At 34.1% G+C, this 19,355-nt stretch overlaps 1 protein-coding gene across 1 annotated transcript in view; it reads right to left on the bottom strand.

Annotated features, from left to right (window-relative positions):
• Positions 1–19,355, bottom strand: part of Pdzd8 (PDZ domain containing 8) — a 269,988-nt gene that overhangs the window by 220,291 nt on the left and 30,342 nt on the right. The window contains exon 4 of the mRNA XM_090402639.1: positions 12,968–13,048. Within this exon, the coding sequence (XP_090258765.1) occupies positions 12,968–13,048 (81 nt within the window). The remainder of the gene's footprint in view (positions 1–12,967; positions 13,049–19,355) is intronic.

Consider the following 19,355-nt stretch of genomic DNA (forward strand, 5'->3'; position numbering starts at 1 on the left):
CAACATCAATAAAAAGACTTGAAGCCTTTGAGATGTGGTTATACAGACGAATGTTAAAAATCCCATGGACAGCAAAAACGTCCCATCAGGAAGTACTGAAACAAATGGGGAAATCACGTGAACTTTTAGATACCATAAAAAGAAGGAAAACTGTATATCTTGGTCACCTACTTTGTAATGAAAAATATAAGATACTTCAATTGATTATAAAAGGGAAGATAAATGGAAGAAGAAGACAAGGAAGACGAAGAAAATCTTGGCTGGCAAATATCAGACAGTGGACTGGTATGAACTCTGAGAGACTGCTCAGAATAGCTGAGAATCGCTCAAAATTTGCCAAGGTGGTCGCCGACCTCCGATAGGAGATGGCACTCAAAGAAGAAGAATAAAATACTCCATAAAACAATAACAAAATCGAATCTAGATTACAGTAAAACCATAGCCATCCCATACATTAAAGGGTTATCAGAAAAAATCAACAGAATCCTACAACATTATAACCTCAATGCCACCTTTAAACCACCCACTAAACTTAAAACCATATTCAACTCCTCTAAGGTTCCTCTCCTCCCATTAGCACATCCTAGAGTCTATTGCATCCGCTGCAATTGTAACTTACCGTACATTGGTGAAACAGGACAGACAATCCCTATAAGCAAGAAAGAACACATTAGACACATTAAATATAACTATTATGGTGAAGCAGGCCTCTCAGACCACGCATTCAACACCTTACATCAAATCAACTGGAAAAGCACCTGCTCTTTACACTGCACAAAAACCTGGTACGAAAGGAAATTTAAGGAAGCTTGCGAAATCCTGATAAACCACCCAAATATCAACAACAAAGATGGCATGAAAATTCCAAGGATCTGGATGGCACACATTCAGCCTACCTAATATATAAGATCCAGCATAAGTCAGGACTCTAGCCAATCTTCAGCTAGTATTAGAAACCATTCCATACCAACTGGCTGGAATGTACATGATGTTAATATATGTATATAGATAGATACTTGTTGTGCCCAATGTATTTCTACAACACCAACAGATAACACTAATAATAGGACTCTAGCGTTGATGTATAATTTTTTTTTTCCTCACCAGAGGTCAGGCCAACAATCGTTGTAGCGGTTGGTCAATGTCTTTAACAAACCAGTTTGATTGTAGTGTAACTTGTTTTCTGTGCATAGTTGTATGCTCCAGAAGATGACCTTGACATAAAGGTTGAAACGTCGAACATAGATTTTAGTTATATTAAACTAAAGTTTTTATTTAAACATGGTAGTTGTCTCCATAATTTTCAAAAATGCATTCAGATCACCGTGTAAGCTTAAAAGAAAGGATAAAATGCTGAGGTTAACATATCCAATTCTGATAGCAGGTTTAATGCCACTTTCCCTTCATAATGTCATCCAAACTGATGAAGAATAACAGTGGAGATGGTGTGTATCATTGTCTCATACCTGATGTTACACCAAACCATCTTCCTGTTACCTCCTTCAATTCTAACTGCTTACTTACAACTTAAATGTAAGTCAGTCATATGTAAGTTGATGTGTTACACACACACCAACTTACATGCATACAATTTTGTGTGTTGTTATTACTGGTTCTGAAAGATGTCATCATGTTTTAGTAAATTATATCAGGTTAACTCATTGTAGTTTTTGTTTTATACGGGTGTGTGATTGACTGAGTTGTTTAGTTTGTAAGTAAACGTATTTTGTTTAAGTACGATATTGGTGGAATGGCACAAATGCATGGCAGAACAATAGCAAAAAACATATTGTAGGGTGATATGGATTTATGGGATATTATACAGTTCAGTGTGTGTGTGTGTGTGTGAGAAATGTATTTGTCATGAAAATTAAAGGATTTATGAAATAAGAGTGAAACAGGTGAATGAGTTTGTGTTAAGTATTTCAACAGTGAGCACTAGTTAGGTGGCAAGAATGAAGTGAATGTTAGAAGAGTAGATGGCATCAACAGTAAAATGAAAGATGATAATGCCTGAATTAGTATCGAACATGCAATGATGAAAAGACAGGAGAAAAAAATAGATGTAAATAAGGAAATAGTGCATTTGAATGTTATCCTTCACAAGACAAAGTGCAAATTGAAAAGTTGCAGAAGTGGCATGAGCAGGGTTGAGAAGAGAAAGAAGCAGATGGTTTGAGATAAAAGTCAAGATTATGGCAACAAACAAGAAAAACATGGTAAGGAGAAATTTATGTATAAGGATTCAAATCATCACTGGAGTACTTAATGAAGTACTCCAGTGTACCAAAAAAACAAAATCATGTTTTTTTGGCACAAATATTAATGATATTAGTCATGCCATTCAAATATACAAAGGTAAAGTGAAAGAACTAAATCTCTTAGTTGGAACTAATGATCTGAAAGGGAGAGGTATTCTATGAGGGAGGATGTGAAGGAGTTGTTGGACAAAGCAAACATGAAGAGCAAGAAGGTAAAAATTTTAAGTTTCGTGGCATGCTATGATAGAGAGGAATTAAGGATACCAAATAGCAAACGAATCAATACACAGGTTGTGCAGAAGGAATGATGTTGAGTTTATGGACCTATGACCTGTGTTTGATGGAAATAAGGATTGTATAAAGCAGGAGGACTGTATCTAAATTGCTTTGGTGTTAAGTGTCTAGAGAGTTTTGTTCAGCAAGCATGCTGCAGCAGAAATTCAGGAAAATTTAAGCAATAGGGTGGATGTAGGTGAATGCATGTGAAGGAACCCATAAGGCGCTCTATGGGTGCTGTTTGGTAGAAGACTTGCATGTTAATATTTCCCAAATCTTGGGAATTTTAATATAACTATATTTATTTAGATTAGGCTGTTTTATTTTTTAAATATGCTGCTCATTCTAAAAAAAAATATATATATTTTGAGTTTGTATTTGCTGCAGTGAAGCACAGTTTTTTTTTTTTTTTTTTAATTTCTCCCCAATGTGCAAGGTATCTAACTGACCACAGTTGTGATGGCAGATGCATTTCTTGTTTTCACCAAAGCAGATCTCTCAGTTTGGCTATAACATAAGTTGCATCTTATCATATTATAACAATATGTCAGATACAGAGGACAGGTGAAATATAGGAATGATTAAACTAGTGTTTAATTATTTCTCTGTGCTGTACTCATTCCATTAAACCTAATTATGACTATGAGAATTCCACTTCAGTCATCTGGAATTTAACTTTCTGAACATGCCTTCTGAATATACAGCTGATCTACTGAAAAACTTTCATATTCCACATTCAAACATTTCGGGTTGAATACCATCTACTCCAGTTGTGTGGTTTTTCATGGTTTTTTCTACCTCAGTTATTGATATGTACTCTTGCTTTCTATTGAATATTTTCTACTACTTTTCTATCACTTATTGTTTCATTTAACAGTCTTAAATAATTACTTCAAACATCTAAGATATCTTTATCTTCAGTTTTCATGTCACCTTCATCATCTTTTATTTTTGTTACAGCATCCTTTCCTCCATTTCTGAGCTTTTTCAAGAACCAACAGAACAATTTGCCACCTTCCTGATATTTACCTTTATATTCTTAGCAAAATCATCCAATGAGTTTTGTTTAGTTACTTTTATATATTGTTTTGCTTTGCTTTCTTGCATTTTTCTCTGTAATTCTTTCAGAGCATAATTACTTGATATAAACTTCTGATATGCTTTTCTCTTTTCTATACTGCCTCTTTAACTTCCTGAGTCTAATGGGGAATTCTGATTTTTTCTATCCTCAAAGACAATTTCACTGCATGCTTCTCTGGCTGAATCAATGTTTTTTTTTTTTTTTTTTTTTTTTTTTTTTTTTTTTTTTTAAATCAGAGTCTGCCACCACTGAGTCCCCAAGGTTTGATTATTATTTCCAAATTCTTTCTTTTTCTTTTTTTTTTTTACTCAGATAACATTTGTGCAATTAAGTGTATACTTCACATACGAAAGCAGCTCAAATGATTCTTTTCAAAGCTTTTTGTACACTTTTCTGTGTGATAATCAGTTTTATACTACTTCAAACACTAAGTGATGATCACTTCCAATTTGAAATTCTCTGTATACTGTTGTGTTCTGAACCAGTGTGAAGATATCATTATCAACAATAAATAGGTGATGAGACTATTCTTAATTTTAGTATCCTCTCGCTATGTGAATTTGTGCACATCTTTATGTTGGAACATAGCGTTAATGATGACTAGTCTGTCTTGAACAGAAATCCAGCAAATACTTACCAAATTACGATGATAGTATGACATAAAAATAATAATTTTACAGGAACATAAATTCTTTCAATAATAAAACCTTGAATTGTAAAATAAAATAAAAATTTATTTACAGTGTTTCCAAACCCAAAGTATACTCTGCACTGATACAGCATTTTAAACTACTTTTACCACTAACTGATAGAAATAATTTTTCACAGAGACTTAAAATTATATAAGCTTCTTAAAAATGTAAAAGAGTAAAGGAATATTTCAACAATGAAAAAATATTCATTTCAGCACTGTTCTGAAACAAAGCATACTTTTCTAAAAGACTATAATAATTCTCTTCCTGTTTGTAATTAGAGGTGACTAACTGCAAAGTTGAGTAACTATTGAAGTTGAAGTTTTCGTGTTATTTTTAATTTTAATGGTACATGTTCATACTGCAATTTAGTTTATTATAAATATTTTAGGTGAGTGAAATTTTATTGGGTTTGAGGCTTTATGAATAAAGATGGATTGTTTCATGTCTTTTTTTTTTTTAATTTTATTGAATGTTTCCTTAAATTAACTAGTGTATTTTTATTATATTATGGTTCTTTGTGCGATTTATTGTATCTAGTGTATTTACTGATATATATGTAAATATATTAAATATCTAGAAATATGTAGATATATATACCATTTTTATGCACTAATTTAAATTAGTGTTAAAACGGTACCAAAACCCAGAACAACAAAGCAGTGTCAAAATCAGAGCCTAATGTTGATGTCAGACTTTGTTCTGCTAGTCATTATTAGTGATAATACCAATGGAGATAGAGACAAAAATCTGATATATGAAATTTCTAGGGTTAAAGCAAACTATCTGATGACACATGAAATTTGAAAAAGTATAGAAATTTCTGAAAAAAACTCAGACAGGAAGCAGAAAAATAAGAGAGCAAAGCACAGAAGTTGACAAGATGTCAATGTGTAATAATAAGGTAACTCAAGTAGTACGATACAGTGATTTATTTGTTAATTTGCAATTCATTAAATCACTACTTTTAGAGCTTTCCAGTATGGAAAATTAAATATGTGATGAATGCAATCAAGAAACAGAAAAGAAGTGATAGTAATACTCATAGGAACAAATGATTTAAGAGTGATAAATACAGTATAAGAGAGGATATTAAAGCATTGATGGAAGAAGCAAGAAAGAAGAGCAAGAGTGAAAACTGTTAGTCTTTTGCCAAGATATGATAATACCGAGATAAAAAAAAAAAGAGGGTTTTGATAGCACTGATTGATTCGATGCAGAGTCTGTGTAGAAGAAACGGGTAAGATTTTTTGGATGTGTGGAGTGAACTGATGGTAGAAATGGCCTGTATATGAAGGATGGCCTGTACTTAAATGGATTTGGCATCATCAAATTCCTGACATGTACCCTCAAGGGGTGTACAGGATATGATAGTACTACATGAAAAATTTACATCATTACTAACTTCCTATCTACAATTTTCCTCCAAATCAGTCTGTTACTTGTCAAGACTCCAACATTATCAGATCATATATTTCTATCGTCTAAGGCACTTTGTACCATATCAATCCACCTATATCTCGGTCTTCCTTTGGGTCGTTTTCCTGCCAACCTGGAAGAGAACACTTCTTTTGCTAATCTTTCCTCGCCCATTCTGTTTAAGTGACCATACCACCTGAGATTAGCATCAGATTTGATTTGGATTTAGATAGGATTTGGCATCAGAAGTTTAAAAAATTACCCACTGGGGTGAAACCTAATGCTGAGAGTTGAGGGGGGGGGGGGAAATTGATCTTCATGGGGAGGAATAGTGACAATGTGAATATAAATGCAGTTATGGTATACAAATGTGATACAAACGTCAGTACTGTAAATTTCATGAAGATATGCATTGGGATCAGCGATTTCAAAAGTGTACGTGTCAGTGTGTGAGGTGAGAGAAAAAGCTGCTAAACTGGTCAAGAGGACTGCAGATGTAAGATATTAAAAAAGCCAGGAAATCGCTCATTTACATTTAGAAACCTTCATTACATGGAAGGCAAGGAGAGGACAAGGTTGCATCTGTGACAGTTGGGTTTGCCTGTGGTTAAGAAAGATATAAGATAGATTTTTCTCTTAGAGAGTGAGCAGAACAGTTTCTCTGTTGTTGAAGTAATGAGTGCATCCTTTTAATTTCTTTTGATTGATTTCCTTTGTTTTATGAGAATGAATAGATAAGAGATCATCTATTTTCCCTAAGATAATATAACCTTGCACTATAACAAACTATTTCTGTGGTTCCTAGGAATTAACAAGTGTAGAGTATTACTACAGTTTGTCAATTTATTTATAATTTACTGAAATAAACGTGGAATTCCCCACAGAAGTTATGAATAGTATAGCTGTTGAAATTAATGAATGGGGGGGGGGGGGGCAGAAAGGTTCCAGGCATTGAAAAATTGGATAGGATTACCAGAATTCTGAATGTGAAAAAAAATGACCATATTGAAAAAAAATCATCACTCATAACAAATGTTTTACCATCTGTTCTGGTGAACAGTAGTGAAAAAATTATGCTGTATAAAATTACACAGTCAGATTAAGAAATTTAAAAAATAATCACAAGTAGTATGTTAAGTTAGTAAAGTAATCATCATCATCAATCCTTTTCCATCCACTTCTGGACGATGATCTCCTCCATACTTTTCCACATTTCTCTGTCTCTGGCCCATAATCTACAGTCGTTTCCCACTGAATGATATAGTTCATCTCTCCACCTTGCTGATGATCTGCAAATCTACTAGAACCTTCTCGTGCTTGCCATCCTGTACAAACTTTTATCTAATGGTTGTCTCCCTGTCTTAGATTGTGTATTGCCAATCTCCATTTTTTAATTTTTATTTCTTTAATGATGCCTTTTAATCCTATTTTTTTCCCCTGATATCTGTTTTTTACTTTATTCTTTTTATATCTAACATTGATCTTTCCAGCTACTAATTTGTTTTCAAGTCTTCTTGTAATACTCCAAGTTTCTGCTCCATATGCCATAGCTGGCATAATGCACTGTTCATATGCTTTTCTTTTTAGACAGATAAGTATGTTTTCTTTAAAAAATTTATTGTATTTTCCAAATTGTCTCCATCCTTCGTTTATTCTTTATTTCATTTCACATTCCCAATTTCTATCTATGTTAATTATTTAACCTAGATATTTGAATTTAGTTACATTTTCTATTTCTCTGTCACTTATATCTTTTGGTTGTGGTGTGTATTTTTGTTGTACATTACTTTAGTTTTATCGATATTTATGTTGAGACCAGACTTGTTGCTTTCTATTTTTAATTCTTTAATCATTTCTTTCAGCTATTCAGGTGTTTTGGAAAATAGAACAATACCATTTACAAATCTTAAACTGCTTAGATATTGACCATTTATTCTAATACCTTTTTTTTTTTTTTCAATTTAGATTTTTAAATATTTCTTGTAGGCAAGCATTGAATATTATTGGTGAAATTGTATCGCCTTGTCTTATAACTATGCTTATTTTAATTTTGCTTTTAGATTATTTAATTATACATTACTTGTTGCATTACGGTATATATATGTTGTATTAATTGTATGGTTTTTCAATACCTTGGTTATTTAGCGCCCCTATTAATGCTGTTCTTTCTATTGTATCAAATGTTTTTTCATAAATCGATGAATGCCATACAAAGTGGTATAATGTATTTATTTGTTTTTTCTATTATCTGATTAATACGAGGGTGGTCTGAAAAGTTCTCAGCCTCGACCCTAGATGTAACACTATCAGCCAGATTTTTTTTTTCTAAGTTGGTACAACTGTCAAGCATCCATGTGAAATTGCAAGTCATTCTATCAAGTAGTTTGTTTTATACAGCTGTCTGAAGCAAGAGTGTTGTCGGTATCTCTTGAGATGGATAAAATTGAGTATTGTGCAGTTATAAAATTCTTTGTAAAAGAAGGTTTAAATGCCAAAAGAATATTCAATAAATTCATTCGAAGTTCATAAACGTTTATGGGCACTCTTCTCCTTCATTTTTGAAAATTAAGAAATGGGCTGCCAAGTTTAAACGTGGCCGTACCAGCCTTGAAGATGATCCATATGAAGGTCGTCCAAAAAGTGTAACAACACCAGAAATCATTGATCAAGTGCACGATATGGTATTGGATGACCAGCGAGTCAAAGTGCGTGAAACTGCTGAGACTATAGGCATTTCAAAAGAACGTGTAGGATAAATTTTGCATGAAGAATTGCAAATGAAAAAGCTTTGTGCAAGATAGGTGCCGTGCTTGCTCACAGCAGATCAAAAACACACTCGCATGAAAATCTCTGAACAGTGCTTGGAGCATTTTAGCAAGAATAAAACTGATTTTGTGTGTCGATTTTTTACTATGGATGAGACTTGGATTCACCATTACACATCAGAATCCAAACAGCAGTCAAAACAGTGAACAGAAACCGGTTGTTCAGTGCAAAAGCAGACAAATTCAGTTCCCTCAGCAGGAAAGGTCATGGCATCAGTGTTTTGGGATGCTAAAGGCATTTTGTTTATTAATTATCTTGGAAAGAGTAAAACAATAACCTGGGAATATTATTCCGATCTTTTAACCAGACTACAAGAAAAAATTCCTGAGAAAAGACCCAGTTTGCAGAAGAAAAAAATCATCTTTCATCAGGACAATGCACATGACCCCAAGCATGTTTTGGCAATGGGAATATTAAAGGATCTGCACTATGAATTGTAGGAACATTCATTCTATTCCCCACATTTGGCTCCCTCTGACTTCTATCTCTTCCCAAACCTAAACCTCTTCCTCGCTGGTCAGCATGTTTCTTCGAATCAAGAGGTGAATGCAGCTGTAGAGGTGTAATTTGCATTATCTTACTGAGAACCACTACAGGGATGGGATAATGGCACTAGAGCATCACTGGAATAAATATATTAATCTTAAAGGAGATTATATTGAAAAATAAAAATAATTTTGAAATTATAAATTCGTTTTTTTAATTGTTATGCCGAGAACTTTTTAGACCACCCTCATAGTTTGGAGGCGATCATTAGTTGAATATCCACTTCTGAATTCTACTTGGTCTTTTGAGTGTGAGAACTCTAATTTGTTTATCATCCTATTGGTTAATATTTTGGTGAGTAGTTTATACATGTGAAAACAGGCTGATTGTTCTGTAGTTTTTTAGATCTGTATGAACTCTTTTTTTTTTTTTTTTTTTGTATATTAAGACTTTGTGCTTTGTTCTAGTCATCTGGGATTTTATATTCTGTCAAGCATTTATTAAAAATGCATATGAACCTTTTAGCAATTCTCTTCCCCATGTCTTATATCTGCTACAATTTTATGCTTTTATTTAAAAAAAGCATTAATGCTTTTAAAGCATTTTCTATTTCTTCAATCAATATTGTTGGTACTTCCATGTCATAGTGGATTTCAATGTCCTAACTGGGTTGTTTAAAGTTGTATCAATTACTGTACAATTCTTCAATTTGTTCTATTATTTTTTGTCTTTCCTGAATCAGTTTACTGTTCTTGTCTTTAATATTGATTATTTGTGCTTTTCTTTAATGTAATATTCTCATAGTAGTTTTAGTGCTCTTACTTTTTTTTAACGGCTTCTTCTTTTAGTTTTTTTGTGTTAAATTCTCTTATTTCTTTTCTTATTCTCTTTTTGATGATTTTGTTTAATTCTGTCATTTCTATCTGGTTTAAGTTTTACTTCAAGTTTCTTCTTTTTTTCGATTAGGTTCAGTGGAGTAATATGAGCAGAAAGCAGCAAACTGAAACAATATGAACTAAGAAAATTTTAAGGTACAGAGATGTAAATGATGGGTAACTGATAAGGATGTAAGGAGGAAGGAGAGAGAGTTCAGTTAGGAAGAGTCAGAGGTTGAGAATGGTGGAAGATGGAAGTGAAAATTGAGAATAAAAAGAATTTACAATTTTCAAGAGTATTGTTTTTGGAAACATGAATAAATCTTTTTATGGAAAAAAAGATTTATTCTAATACATTACTAGGCTTCTCTCAAATGTGACATCAGTAATGATGCACATGGTTAATAACAAAAAGTCAGACAAAAGCAATGTATAACTACATGTTGAGGGTTAAGCGAGTAAATACAGTAGGAGTGAAATGGATTAACAGTGAAATCAAGCAAGCTGTGCTGGAAAAGAAAATGCTATGAAGAAGGTACAAGACAGTTGGTGGTGATTAGAACCATGAAGTATATACAATGTAGACTAGAAAGTGACGAGCATAGTAAAGAAAGTAAAGGTGCAATATCAGAGGAGACTGGATGGTCAGGCCATGGTTAATTTAAGGGAATTCTTCTGCTATATGGCAAGCAAGAGAAGTAATAATTATAGCAGGTTGACAATGGTGGATAGTCATAGCACAGAATAATCATTGAAAAGAATATAGTGAAATTGTTGAATGACCATTTTATCAGCATATAACATACTGGTATAAATGATACCATGCAACATGTAGAAGGGAGACAAGTATTAGGAGGATTGGAAGTGAAAGAATCAGAGGTGCATCAGGTGTTGATTGGGTTACATATTAATAAAGCTGTGGGAATGGATGATATATCACCATGTATTCTTAAGGAATTGCACCTCAGTTGGCTATGCCCTTGACCTGGTTATTTAATGAAAGTATTACAGTGGGTAGGGTTCCTATGGAGTGGAAAGAACGCAAAATAGTACCACTCCACCAGCATGGTTCTAGGACAGAAATTTCCAATTATAGACCAGTCTGTATAACTGGAGTTGTGGTCAAAGTGTTGGGTTAGGAATAGAATACAAGATTGGGTTGATGGATACAGTATTCTTTATGATGGTCAGTATCGATATTTCAAGAGTAGGTTTTGTTTTAGCAATTTACTTGTATTTTATAATGTAATGAGTGTTAGATAAGGGAGAATCATATACAGTGATTTCTTAGACTTTGAAAAAGTGTTTGATAGATTACCACATGATAAATTGGGGTACAAGCTGCAGAGTAGGAATAGATAATATATTGGTTAGATACAAAATTAATAACGGAAAAAACTCGTGTACAAAGATTATTTAATAGTATAATTTTCGCCTGTGTGTCACAGGCATCTTCAATACAATAAAAAGTTAGGAAAGATTAGCTGATTTGTAAAGTACTATCTCCCATAAAGGGGAGATAGTACTTTACAAATCAGCTAATCTTTCCTAACTTTTTATTGTATTGATTTTTTTTATATTATTTTTTTTTAGGAAATTTATTGACTTTTTAGTTATCTTACACCAGCTACTTAGGTGACACTTTTTGGAATTGTCAGTTATTGTTTAATTTGAGCTTAATGTACTGAAGATGCCTGTGACACACAGACGAAAATGATACTATTAAATAATCTTTGTATGCGAGTTTTTTCATTATTAATTTTGTATCGATATGTCTACTCATGATATACCTCTTTTAAAACATATTGGTTAGATGGATCGGAGACTGGCTCTCTGAACAACATCAGCAGGTTGTGTATGATGGAGCAGTGTAAAAAGGAGGGTAAGCAGAGTTCCCAAGAGCTCTGTTCTTGACCCCCCTGCTGTTTAACTTGTTTGTAAAAGATACAGCATGTGGACTGAGTTGGGATCTTTGGTTGTTTGCTGATTATGCAAAGTTGGAGAGAATTATAAGTAGCACTGCTGATGTTAATTCCCTTCAAGAAGATTTGAATAGACTTGACTTGGACAAAGGAGTGGAGTTGTGGGTTTAATATCAATAAGTGCAAGGTGTTACATTTTGGAGTGCAGAAATATAAGGCTGTGTACTACACTGACAGTGCCATAATGCAGGAAGTGGATGAGATTCGAGAGTGGTGGCTGACAGTAGACTCAAATTTAGAGGGCATATTGCTAGTGGTGCAAAGGCAAGACAAAGTGGTTGTGTCACTGCATAAAGCCCTGGTGGACCACACTTGTACTACTGTGGTCAACTGGTGTTCAGTGTGATGTGGAAACATTGGAGAGGGTTCAGAGTGACCAAGACAATATCTGGACTTCAGAATGCTGGCAATGGAGAATGTCTGAAGAAATGTGGATTGCAGAGTTTACTGGATAGGAGGAAAACAGGTGATACGATAGAGACATTAAGTTAGCGAGAGGATTTCGGATTAATCCAGATGAGATAAAAAGAGTAGAAGGCAAGAGGGGAAAAACCAGAAATCATCCCTGGAAGTTATGTAAGAGTGTGGCGAAAAAGGATGTGGAGAGTAGATTTTTTTACAAGGAGACTTGTCAGTGAATAGAACACATTACCAGTATGTGTTGTTAATGCATGGAGTCTTATGGATTTTAAGATTCATGATAAATATGTTGTCAGTGAAATGAACATCCCACAATGAGTCTGCTGATTCTATGGATCATGGAGTAATTACAATAACAATAATAATAATAAAAACAAACTCGTATAAAAAGCATATTACAGATGTTAAGGCTAAAAGAAAGCACAGAAAGTACTAAACAGCAAAGTGTAAAAATATACTAGTACATTGAAAATATTTGTCTTTCAATATGTATATGTTCAACATTAATTGCACAAGCATGCACATGGGAATTTTTTTTTTTTTAATATTTTCATCTAAATTCACAAGAACAGACTAAATTAACATCAAGTGTTTCAGATGTATGTAGCAATATTAGTAACTAAAGTTCACCTGTAAAGTAAATACTTACCTGAGTGATAATTAATGATGTGATTTGTGGAAGTGGTCGACCTTGAAATTGGGATTCTACAGAAAATTCTATTATAGGTTCCTGAGAAAGTAAAAAATAATAAGTCAGTAATAAAAAGAAAAAAATTAGTTTCACATTTATATACTAAATCTAAAAATGAAATTTTATAGGTCATTAACATAATTTAAGGGAGTGAAAAGAGGGCAAAATTATTCCTTTGCATAAGAGAGGTTCTAAGACTACAGCAGCAAATTATAAACCAATCAGTATTTCAGGCATTGTGGTACAAGTATTAGAAAAATTGGTAAAAAAGAGAATTCATGAATGGATACATAAAAATATGATACTGTATGAGGGTCAACATGGCTTTGTGAAAGGTTGGTCATGCCTTAGTAATTTACTAACTTTTTATAATAGAGCAATAGCTGAGTTGGATAAAGAAAATGTTACAAGATGATTTTGCTAGATTTTGTAAAGGCATTTGACAGAATACCACATGGAACATTTATGCAAATTAGAACAAATGGGGATGGATATGACATTGGTTAAGTGAATAAGAGAGTGGCTGCTGGACAGGTATCAACAGGTGGTATATGGAGGGGCAGAATCAATGCAAAAGCAGGTGACTAGTGATGTGGCACAAGGTTCAATGCTGGTACCATTGCTGTTTAATTTGTACATACAAGATATAGGAAATAACCTGAAGGAAAATATTCAGTTGTTTGCTGATGATCCAAAATTTGATAGAATAATAGTTAATCAAGGCGATATGGAGAGCTTGCAGGATGATTTAAATAGGCTGTCTATGGGCAAAAGTTAATGGGTAATAGTTGAACGTCAAGAAATGCCAAGTTATGCACTTTGGGATAAATAGATGAAGCTAGAGATTTAGAGGTGGTGGTGAATTGAGAGTTAAAGTTTAGAGAACATAATGTTAAGGTTGCTAAGGTAGCACATACGATTGCTTGGCTAGTGAAGAGCACATTAACAAGTAGAGATAAGGAAGTTGTAATTCCTCTTTATAAGGGCTTGATACACCCACATCTAGATTACTGTGCTCAAGTTTGGTCCCCTGGGTTGCTTGGGGATGTGGAAGCAGTGAAGAGGATTCAGAAATGAGTGATCAAGATGGTGAGTGGTCTGTGGATTACAGAAGTTGGTTGATAGGAGAAAAATAGGGGATATGAAAAAGAGGGGATATGATAGAAACATTTAAGTTGCTTAAAGGATTTTATAGGAAAGATGCAGGGGAAATGTTTCAGCATTTGGTTAAAGGGACCAGAACAAAGGGTCATCCCTGGAAGATGAATAAAGGTGTGGTCAGTAGAGGTGTAAGGACTAGATTGTTTGCTTGGAGAGTTGTGAATGAGTGGAATGGGTTACCAGAGTCAGTTGTGAGTGGTTCGTCAGTTAATGGGTTCAAGGAGAGGTAAGATAGTGTGGATAGATTGGGTCTCCCGAGATGAATCTTCGGACCCCATGGTTGTGCCAGTATAATAATAATAATGAACTATGTTCATTATTATTATTATTTAAATTCCTATATATATTATTTCATATTATAATGATATTCCTCTCCAATTATTGCAATCAGCTAAATCTCCTTATTTTGGTATTTTGATCTGTAACCCATTATTCCATTCATCTGGTCATTCTTCCTGCATCCATAAGAAACAGATAGAACATATTCACCATTAAATATGTATCTTCTTTTAATAACTCATTTGGTATATACATACAAGATACAGGAAATATAGAATATATATAGAATTTGTACATACAAGATATAGGAAATAACCTGAAGGAAAATATTCAGTTGTTTGCTGATGATCCAAAATTTGATAGAATAATAGTTAATCAAGGCGATATGGAGAGCGTGCAGGATGATTTAAATAGGCTCTCTATGGGCAAAAGTTAATGGGTAACAGTTGAATGTCAAGAAATGCCAAGTTATGCACTTTGGTATAAATAGATGAAGCTAGAGTCTACCAGCCTTGTCCATTTTTTCATTCTTTTAGTATTTTTCGTATTTCATTATTATTTTTTTTTTAAATTTTGTTAATGTCTATTTTTAATATTTTTTCTTTTCTTTCTGGTATTTGAATTTCTTTTTCAGTTTTTCTCTATTCATTATTTCTTTGAAGTATTCTACCCATCTTTCTATTTTCTTTTTATTATTGTTCACTTTATTTCCTTGTTTGTTTTTAATATTTCCTCCTTTTCTTTTCTTGCCTGTCATTATTCTTGTAATATTATATAATGTTTTAGTTTCACCTCTATTAGTTGCAACTTCTACCTCATTTAGTAAGTTTTCAATAAACTCGTTTATCTTTACTTGCATTTTTTTTAAAAAATATCTTTATGTATTTCTTTATATTTCTCTTGTAAAGCTGATGTTCTTGTGCTTCTTTCTTCTTATCTTGTATTATATTTTTCTTTATTTCTTTCCTTTCTTCAATTTTGAGTTTTCTGTATGAAGATATCCATTCTTTGTCTTTTCTTCTAGGCACTCCTAGTATTTATTCTGTGGCTTTATGGTATATGTTTTTAATACCTGTCCATATTTCTTCAATGCTTCTGAATTCTTCAAGTTCATTCTGTCTAGTCTGAATAAGAACTTCGTATCTATTTTGAACCTCTACTGCATATTTTCTTTTGGTTTTCTAATTTTTTAGTTCATTTATGTTATACATTCTATTTTTGCCTATTACTTTCATTATGTTCATTAATCTTATTTTAATTTCTCCTATTAATAAAAAATGGTCTGTATAAAAATCTGCTCCTCTCATTGATCACATGTTCAAATGAGGCCGGCCTGGTTGGCTGAGTGATTAGCATATCAGCTCTCCAGCCAAAAGGCTGCGGGTTCAAATCCTGCCATGGGCATGGATGTTTGCGATTGTCTGTGAAAGTACTAGTGGTGGTAGTCGGCGGTACGTGGTGTTGGTGTTTGATGATGAAGGTTGGTGAAGTAGTGAGACGAAGAGATGTTGTAGTTGATGCCCTCCCTTGATCAGTCTTTGGACTCCCTGGAGGTGTGATGTAATAATAATAATAATAATAATAATAATAGTAATAATCCTCTCCATTTTCTTTGTATCACATTATATGATGAATGTGGTTATACATTTTTCCATCTGGTGCTGTCCATGTTACTTTATGTAAAGTTTTATTCTTAAAAATGGATCCTCCAATTACTAATTCATTCACCCTGTAAAATCCAGTAACATCTTTTCCTTTTCATTTATATTTTCAACCTTCTTTTTCCATTGTTTCTCTACCTCACAATTTCCTATTTGAGCATATAGATTCCCCATTACTATAATTATCTCTAGGATTTGTGTCATCTACTGTTTTTTGTAATATATCATAAAATTCATATTTTTTTTTTTCATCTACATTATTAGTTGGTACATATACATTTATAATTGTCACTTTATAGAATCTTGAGATAAATCTTGCTCTTATGCATCTTTCTATAACTGGTTCCCATTCTATCACTGCAGCTCTTGCTTTTGGATATCATTATTGCCACTCCTTTTGCACGTGCACTATCCTTGTCTTTGTTACCAGAATATATTTGTCGGCTGTCAAGAGTTCCTGAAAAGATTAATAGTATTTTGTGTTAACATTGGCAATTTTACTAGAATTTTAAGTAGTATTGTTTGCTTTTTTGTTTCTTGGTGTGTCTGTGCAATTTTTGTGTGTTTTCTGTTATTGTAAGTATTATTTTTAAGATAAGATAGCACACATATGGCACTGATAAAGAAAAAAATGGCAACCAGGTCACCATGTTTGTTTAAGAGTTTTGATGTAAACGAATTTGTGCAATGTGCTGTCTGTGAGATGTATGCTTTGTGAAGAGCGGTGGGAGTCTGGTTAGAGGGTGATAGTGGAGTTAATATGTGCAGAAAGTGTAAGGAGAATGAAGATCTCAAGCGTGTTTTGGGTGGCGAGAGTGATATCATTAACGATAGTTGCAGAAAATGGCAGTGTGATAGAGAATTGCGTGGTAGTGCCAGATAGGCATGAGAGCGTCGTTGAAAGTGTAAATGAAGGCAGAAATGCAGAACGAATGGATGATTTGATTGATAATGAAAATGGTGAGATAAATGCGAGTAGTGAAATTGCATATTTGAACGGAGCGATACACCGAGCAAAAAGGCAATTGGAGCGTATGGAAAAATGTGTGCTGAACGTACCGACTAATAACCGGCGAAAGTCTGTGACGACAAATAATAGAATGTTCATAAACATCCATAAAATGAAGGAGCAAGTGCTGTATGGGGATTCGCTATTAAGAGGTGTGATAGTTGAGAGTTTGACGAAGTCGTACCAGCCGGGTGCAAACATAAAGGACGTCAGCGAATCTATTAGAGTGCAAAAACAGAGGGTGAAAGAGATGATAATCGTGGCAGGAACAAATGATTTGAAAGAGGACAAAATGGAAAGGATAGAGAATGTGAGGGAATTACTTGAGGTAGCAAAAGAGAAGAGTGAGAGAGTTAGGATGGAGAGTATTTTACTGTGGTATGATATGACAGTGAAGTGTTTAGGAGGAGAGCCACAATTGCCAATGACTTTATGCGTGGGTTATGCATGGAGAGTGGTGTGGAATTTGTGGATGTGTGGAATGAGTTTGATGGGCGATAGGACTTGTATAAGATGGATGGGTTACATTTGAATGGAGTTGGTGTATGGAGGCTTGAAAAAGTGTTGATGAATGATGTGGAAGTGGATGTACAGACTCAGGGAAACTAGATTTATTAAGAGGGGAATTCTTGTGTAGAGGCTTAAGTGCTGTGAGGACATTATGTTGGAGGTTTAATGGATTTTTTTCAACACTCAAAAAGAATTAAAATAGAATTTAATACTTCCTATATTTCGTCCTAGTCACTAAGACAATTAATGTAACATGCACACAAAAACTTACAATTGTAAGTTTTTGTGTGCATGTTACATTAATTGTCTTTGTAATCCCCGTAGATGTCCTAGTGACTAGGACGAAATATAGGAAGTATTAAATTCTATTTTAATTCTTTTTGAGTGTTGAAAAAAATCCATTAAACCTCCAACATAATAATTATTAAGAGGGGGGGGGGATAGATATGCAGACTTTAGGGAGGCAGTTGAGTGTATGAATGAGTATATTATGCCCGAGCGAGTACAAAGGACAACAAATCAGAATGCGATAGTTAGTATAAGGCATCAAAGTAGAGATGGGACAAATGGGCTTCTGCAATTCATGTACATTAATGCCAGGAGTATTAGGAACAAGAAAGAAGAGTTTTTGGCCTTGGTTGGCACTTCCAGGTCACAGGTTGTTGGTATTAGTGAAACATGGCTGACAGAAGATAAAGCCCTGGGATTGAATGCGACGGGTATAGTGTGTTCAAGAGTGACAGGGTGAATAAAAAGGAGGGGGGGGGGATTGTTATTGATGATAGCTGATGAGTTGCAGCCAAGGAGTATAGAAGTTGAACTGCAGGATAGAGAAAAGAGCACATTTGAGGCTGTTTGGTGTGAGATAGAATCTAGCAGAACAAAATATACAATTGGGTGCTGCTATAGACCAGGTGATGGAATAGATGGTGGGGATAGTATGCATAGGCAAACAGAAGAAATGAGTGGAAGGAGGGTAATTATTATGGGTGATTTCAATTATGGTAACATTGACTGGAAAGAGGAGAGGGCACATGGGAGGAAGGAATTGGATTTTATGCGGTTATTAAGGAAAACTATCTGTGGCAGCATGTAGTGGAAAATACCAGGGGGCAGAGAGTGCTTGACCTAGTAATTGCAACTGAGAATGTGGCTGTAATGAACATGACCATGTTGCCACCAATTGGCGAGAATGACCATAAGGTCATGACTTGGGAGATGGCTAAAGGAGTGGGATTTACAATTAAGACAGGGTACATGTGGAATTACTGGGCTGGTAAGTATGACAAGCTTAGGTGTGTGCTTGGCTCAGTGCCATGGCATGTAAAACTGCAATGGTTGGATGTTGATAGTGCATGGGAGGTGGTTAAGAAGTGTTTGCAAGAGGCAATGGTTGACTGTATACCAAGAGTCCGAATAATAAATCAAGTAGGGGTTAAATGGATGAATAACACTATTAAGCTTGAGCTGCAAAAAAAAGAAACAATTGTGAAGGGAATTTAAGGAGAAAGGTGACCAGCAGGTGCAGGAACAGTATAAAGCTCAGGCCAGGATGGTAAGAAAAGCAAAAGTGGATTACGAAAGAACATTGCCCATGCAGGGTAAAGAGAATCCCAAACAGTTTTTTCAATATGTTGCAAGTAAAAGGAAAAATGTTCATGGTAGAATGATCTTAAAAAATGCTGAGGGTAGGGAGGTAACTGAATCAGTCGATATAGTGGAATTA

The sequence above is a fragment of the Typopeltis vanoorti genome, chromosome 13, assembly GCF_054136105.1.
Source record: "Typopeltis vanoorti isolate ZY-2024b chromosome 13, IOZ_Tvanoo_1.0, whole genome shotgun sequence".
Classification (NCBI taxonomy): Eukaryota; Metazoa; Arthropoda; class Arachnida; order Uropygi; family Thelyphonidae; genus Typopeltis; species Typopeltis vanoorti.